Genomic DNA, 7,349 nt, shown 5'->3' on the forward strand with positions numbered 1-7,349 from the left:
AAGTCGCACATGCGCAGTCAGGTCAGTTTTTCACGATCAGATAAAAACGAACAGATCAAGCGTTTACATGCGCACCGATCGGGTTTCGGATCGGCGTAAACCACCCGTTTCGTTCTGATCACAAATTATACCGGATTGCGCCGAATACACAAAAAATAACCCGAACGGAGTGTTTACATGACACACTTTTATTCCGACCGGCCATTTGATCCGGTTACTTAAGTCCATGTAAACATACCAAGTGATCGGGACCAAAGCTGACAGGTAACCATGTCCCGTGTGAGGACGTTGTTGGACATCTTTGGCCCTGTACACACGTAGCCTGGTGTTTGAAAAAACGAATATCCGCGCAAAAAAATATCGCCGTACATACATGTTCGGATAGAGAAAATGATCGTCTACATGAACCCGGTGATGTTCACCACAGAGCGTTGTAAAGAATATGCCCAACCCATAGGAGGCAGTGTAGTGCAAAGGTGAAACGTATATCAGCAAATCACAACCCTTCAAAGCAACCACAACTTCCTGTTAGTATTGAATCATGGCGCCTGGAGGTTCGTTTGTGTGGACAGACCGCGAGGTTGAACTACTATTAAATACCGTGTTGGAGTACAAAGTTAATAAAACTCAGGAAAATGTCGACTGGGAATCCTGTCAGAACAAGTATGTTGATATTTTAGCGGTTTTTTTAGAGCATTACCCAACGGGGTCCTCCGACGAGTTTCCCCATTCACATGCCGACATCACGCGCGGGAATTTAACAACAAAAATGAAAGCAGTCCGAGGTAAATATCGCCATGCTGTTGATACAGGACGCAGGAGTGGACACGGTCGAGTGGTTCTTCTGTACTTCGAACTGTGCGAACAAATCTGGGGTGGCTCTCCAGCTAGTACTACCATATCCTCCGGTATTGAAACAGCTGACCTGGATCATTCTTGGACCCTACCCTCACCATCCACATCTTCTTCCTCCACTACCATGGATGTAGCAGACACAGGGTCTGATAATGAAAGCAGTGTGGGTCCTACTTCAAAGGAGAGGAGAGACCTGCTTGATGTACGTATATTTTTCTGTCCATTCCTCATAAATAAAAGTACTTTTGCTGTAAATGTTCATCTGTTGGATGTACTATAATTCACGGAACAGGTTTGTTGAATTGTGTTGCTATTAAAAATACAGTTAAGGCAATATGTGTGTTAAAAATTATGCAAGAGTTGAGGTGTGTAGTGGAGGCTGGAATGTGATGTTTTTTATATTTTACTGTGTACGGGTTGCTGATTTATTTTTATTATTATTGCAAAAAAGAAATGACACCATCATGCTCTTACTCATCTCATATTATGTTAGGCCTACATATTCATTAGTTTGATGGGGTGGTGGGTACAAAATACACTTTAAGACATATAGCAAACATTGGATACGCTGTTATTACATATTGTTATGTAGAAGTGATGTGAAAAGTACAACATCAACATGATCCAGGTTTACTTTTTTATGTTTAATTGTGATGATTTTCATTTCTCTTTTGAAGGCAAAACTAAAAGGACACAGACACGACCGTCTGAGGAGAAAGCTGCCTGCTGAGACCCAGTGGCTGAATGCTCTTGAGGAAGACCAGCGTGTGAAAAAGAGACTGGTGGAAATCATTGAGACATCAGAACAAAAAGCATCCGAAAACTATTCAAAAATGTCCAATACACTGGAAAGACTTACCACATCGATTGTTGATGGGTTTTCTCTTCTGAAACAGGTCATTCATGCACCTGCACAACCACCACAGTACATGCCATATGAGCCAAGAGGTCCGATGTATTCGCACACAATGGCCCACCATTCTGTCCACCAAAACTCAGCAAATTACCCATACCCAAACAACTCCACTTCTGACAGAACACGTCAAAACACAAGACCAGGAAACACTATGAACACTGAAGCTGTGTTCCACACACCTGCTGAAGCCACTGACCAATTTTCATTCAGTCAGGCCCTTTTTAATGACCAGTAGAGTACTGTTTTATACATCGAAACAAGTCTGGTACAGTTAAGTATATACAAGTTCCACTTTTGCACAAGGTTGCACACATGTCAGGTTGTTAATCACAGTGTTATTTACTCTGACAGTGTTTTTTTTCTGTTTGCTATCTTTTTATACATACTGTGAAAAGCTTAAAATGTAGCAATTGCACAATACTTTAACTATTTACATTTTTGTTACGTGAATCTTTATAAGAGTGGTGATCTAGTCCAGTCCTTGGGAGCTACTGCTACTTAGATGTATTTCTCCAAAACACCACTATCAAATACATACTGATGATTGAAATCAGCTATTTCATACTGGTTTGTTGAAGAAAATGCAGCTGAAATGTACCTGTGGTAGCTCCCAAGTTATGGACTTGGGCATCACTGATTTAAAAGTGTACAGTAACTGTGCTGCTTTTCTCCCATGTTTAAAAAGCTTTATCTGTTGTAGATCTGTTATAATCTGATCTGTTCATAAATGAAACACAAAATAAGAACATGTTAAGTGTGTTCGTTTGAATAAATTGACAAACATTTTAAAAGCAAGTTTCTTTATGTGAATTTTTGTGAATATGACATTTATCAGTTACAAATACAGTCATGTTCATCAGAAAGTATTGGCAGCACTATTTAATACACTACAGGTCCAATTTTAAGAGAGAAAAGTAAAATCATTTCACTTAAAAGTCTGTCTAATGAGCTACAAACTATTATATAATGTATCTAAATCCTGGGTGGTAGCTTTTCATGCATTAATAGAATGAAATGCAATAACATTGCACAAAACAATTTAAAAATTCTCTAACATACATGGTGCTAACTATAACGTTTTTTTATGAAAAAACAACGCAGTCTGCTAAATAGTTCACAGGTTTTTGTGTTTATGGATCCAGACACTGAGTGAGGACTCTCCTGACCCGCTTTCCTTCTGCTGCCAAGCTGTCTCCTCTGACCACTGGCTGTGTGTCCGGTTGATTGTTCCTGTCATGTTGAATAGCTTCAGTTATTCTGTTTTCATCCACAGTGTCTTTTGATGCCTCACAAAAATTGTGCAACACAAAACATGCATATATAACAAATGGAAGATCGTTCATATTGATGTCCATGGCTCTCCTCAGGGCTCCAAATCGGGCTTTTAGTCTTCCAAATGCACATTCAATCACCATTCTAGCTCGGCACAACGAAAGTCCAAAGTACTGCTCCTGAACATTGCTTCCTCCGTTAGCATATTCTTTCATCAGGTAAGGTAGAAGTGGGTATGCAGGGTCACCCAGTATGTAAATGGGTATAGCGTCTTCGTTCTCCACAATTTGTCTTGGACAGGGGGGAATCTTCATGTTTTTCAGATTTGTGTTTATTGTGGAGTTAGCAAAAACTCTGGCATCATGCACACTCCCTGGCCATTTCACAACTACATCAATAAAGCTGTACTTGTAATCACAGGTGGCTTGTATGTTAAGAGAAAACCTCCCCTTCCTATTTAGGTACTCTGTAGAATTAGCTGATGGCTGCTTTATCTCCACATGAGTCCCATCCACAGCTCCAAGGCACTGAGGGAGACCATAAGCCTGCTCAAATCCCTCAACAAGTGCACGCACAGCAGTCTCTGTTGTTGGCATTTTTATGTAAGATGGTCCCAAGTACACAGTTATAGCCTTACACACCTCTCTAATTATGTTTGAGACTACTTGTCTTGATAAGCCAAATGCATTGGCCGTTTTACGCAGTCTTCCCTCGTCAGCCAAATAATATAGCGTGCATGCAACTTTTTTGACCACACAGACTGGAGATCGCATTACAGTACTCTTCCCTTGAATGTAAGGAAGGAGTAACTCCGAGAGCGACAGTAATGACGACCGTGACATTCTGAAGTTCTCACGCCATTCCTGTGGGAGAACAATTTCCTTCTCAAAGTTTTCCCACCAGCCAGCAGTGCGTCCAGGTCTGATCCAAAACCGGCGACGGCGACGCTGAATGGCGGTATTGTGCCTCCGTATCGGTAGGGATAGTTGCTGTAAAAGAGCTGAACGCCAAACGCTTTTTCTCCTTTGTAATTCCATCTGTTGGAGCAGTTGTGCTTGTAAAAACAAGCAAGCAAAAATTGCCTGAACCAGCGTTACAATTAGTACTTCCCTAAACGCAGTCATTTTCCCTCCGAATGAATGGGCAAACAAAAACAATTGTCGCACATGTGACGTCAGCGCCGCGCTGCACCATCTGTCGCAGACATAATGCGCATATCTCCGGTTCCGAAAGTCCACACGCAAACCCGAAAGAGGAGATTTCTCAAATCTCCACTTTGGTCGGAGTTTTTGTTATTATTCGTTTATAGTTACATCAACCGGAGTTCACGTGTGGATGAAAGGCCACACCGCATGATAAACTATTCGGTTTTCCTGATATCCGGCTACGTGTGTACAGGGCCTTAGATGGTTTAATTTCCTCTGCAGCTCATCTTCCTTTGTTTGCTGATCTGTTTGTGTTTTCTGCGACATGCTGCAGCTTGTTTGAAGACGGTGCTGTTGTCCCCAAAGGGATCAAAGTTTTATCTGCCTGATGTTATCTTAGTCTGCACAGAACAAGTGGAGCTGAAATGACTCTGCTGCAGGGTAAAACACAAAGAATCCCATAATGAAGCTTCAACAGATAACAGGAATGTTACAGACACAGATTCTGTCAGAACACATCTACAAACTCCAAACCACACCTTTGGTCCAGCCCAAAACCTGTTCACTGTGAGACAGGCCTACAGAGATCCACAGAAACCCAGACACAGACACTAGACTCTGACCCCGAGGGAATGTGGCTAAAACTTTACAGCTACAAGCGTCAGCTTTATCACCATTTAAATTTGGATAAAGGTCTGTCCATCCAGAAAAAATCCAGAACTTTTCCCAAACATCTTCAGTTCAAGTTCAAGAATCTTTACCCAAGGGGCAATTTGTTTCACAGTCAGAAGCACATCCATACTTGACAAGACATTAAGACGTTAAAATAAAAGTACAGAAATCATCACTGTTCGTTGAGAGGCCTGATCTCTAAAGAGATAAATGAGTTTTTCATTCTGTTGGTCCTACATCTGGGCTGCAAATACCTGCGTCCAGATGGAAGCAACCTGAACTCATCATAGTGATGATCAGGATCTGCCAGAATCAGCCTGGCTTTGTTCACTGACCTCGCCTTGTGCAGGTCAGTGAGGTTCTGTAGGACTATGCCAGCAGTTTTGCTGCAGATCCTGACAATCCCCAAGAGTGTGTGCATGTTTTTGCATGTGAAAAGTCCAAACCAACAGATGAAGGTGAAAGTTAAAAGAGCGCTCAATAAAGCATTCTCATAAAAGTAGAATCAACATAAAAACCACAGAGCTTCTGACAAAAATACATTATCTAGTGGACCTTCTTACAAAGTGAGTTTATGTGTACGTCAAAATATCTTGATGCATGCTCAATAATCCAGGTAGAAAAATCCAAAAAAGTTAAATCTGGTCCTCTGGACATAAAAAAATAAAATAAAATAAATTGTAGAAACGTTTAGTATTTCATCCGAAAGACTTCCTCAGTCTGAGGTGCTGTATTCAGCTCAGTTTTATAAATAGCACCTTCTCAGAGTGGATCAACCAGTTTTGCTGCTGACAACCAAAACCTTCTGCTCACATGACCAAGGAGGACCATCAGCCTAATGATGGATCATTAGCACACTGATGGCTGTTTGCAGGGGGCTGAATGATACCAGCAATAACAAAAAAACAATAGTTTTTTTTTGAATGTCCAGAGGACCAGATTTAACTTTTTTGGGTGTATGTCAAAGTGAGTTTGTCATCAATAAGAGTTCCCAGATATTTATATTGTTGTACCACCTTGACAGCTTCGCTGTTAATGACCACAGGAGTGGAAACTGTCAATGACCATATCCTGTCTTATAGAAACTCACACTGAGAGAATGAGACAAGCTGCAGCTCAAACAAACTGCAGTTATATTATAGTAACCAACACTTTTAACCATTCAAACACAATAATAAAGTCCAAAATGAAACAAATCAACTAAATCATGTCCTCAAGAGAGACAAATGCAGAGTTAAGATGTTGCCATGGAAATGTGTAAACATGAACTCCACCACGGTCATTAAAGATTTTTTATGTGTAACTCTGAAGATAAATAATAGCAAGAAACAATCAATGTACAATAAATGTGTGCAGGTTTCTTAAGTCTAAAGATTGTTTACAACCAGGTTGAAGATCATTTAATTTGGTTTATATTCCTTTTTGTGGTTGTGTAATAATTGTCACTAATCTGTAGCAGCTTTAAAACAATTTAAAGCTCTAAATAAATATAACATGTTAACAACCAGAAGGCATACATCTAATAAATAAATCCAATGAATGACACAAATATTCCTCAGACTCATTGATTTATTGTGCTGTCTGTCATTGTGAATCATGAGTTACTGAAATGATGAAACAAGATCTACTGTTCCTGCAGATCAGAGATCCTCTAAACATCCATCCATCCATCCATCCATCCATCCAACCATCCATAATCTTTACTCGCTTCTTCCTTTTTGGGTCGCGGGGGTCACTGGTGCCCATGTCCAGCAATCACTGTGTGAGAGGCGGAGGACATCCTGGACAGGTCTCCAATCCATCACAGGGACACATAGAGACAAACGAGACAAACAACCATTCACTCTCTCACTCACACTTATGGACAATTTAGAGTTATCAATCAGCTCAACATGCATGTTTTTGCTCTGTGGGAGAAAGCTGGAGTACCCGGAGAAAACCCACGCAGCACGGAAAGAACATACAAACCCCGCATAGAAAGGCCTCCGAACCGGTATTGGAACCGGGATGACCTGCTCACTGAGTGCCAACAACTCTACCAACTGCACCACTGTGCTGTCCTCCTCCAAGAAATATTACGGTTGTCATCTATGAAAAGCTTTAAAAAAATGGGTGTGAGAAGAATAACAAGAAAAATGCCATGTTCTTACAGATCTCCCAGGTGCAAGGCATGATCACTGATTATTACCATTATGCTATAGAAAGTTATCCATCCTGCTTTCAGTCTTCAGGTGCACTCCTCTCATGTCACGTATTAATGGCTTCTGAGACTGGGAACAAAGGCATAAGTGCATCATTTTGCCATAATAATGGTGGATATTCTTACTTTTCTTATATAGCTTGAAATTATAGTTCCTCAGAAGATTTATTGGGGTGAGTGTGGGGGGGGGGGGCTCCAGAGCCACCCGACCCTCCAGGGATTTACGCCCAAGAGCACAACTGGAACACTGGAACAGTTTCTAAAAACATCTCATTGTTAATCATACAGA

General features: G+C 40.9%; 1 protein-coding gene across 1 annotated transcript; it reads left to right on the plus strand.

The window, feature by feature from the left end:
- Positions 1-329: 329 nt before the first annotated feature.
- LOC119424835 lies at positions 330-2,084 on the plus strand. The gene is made up of 2 exons (XM_037692342.1): positions 330-1,057; positions 1,533-2,084. The coding sequence occupies exons 1-2, from the start codon at positions 542-544 to the stop codon at positions 2,004-2,006; spliced, it is 990 nt and encodes a 329-aa protein (XP_037548270.1). The 5' UTR covers positions 330-541; the 3' UTR covers positions 2,007-2,084.
- Positions 2,085-7,349: the final 5,265 nt, after the last annotated feature.

The sequence above is a fragment of the Nematolebias whitei genome, chromosome 2 (assembly GCF_014905685.2).
Source record: "Nematolebias whitei isolate Nwh7 chromosome 2, NemWhi1, whole genome shotgun sequence".
In the NCBI taxonomy this organism is placed as follows: domain Eukaryota; kingdom Metazoa; phylum Chordata; class Actinopteri; order Cyprinodontiformes; family Rivulidae; genus Nematolebias; species Nematolebias whitei.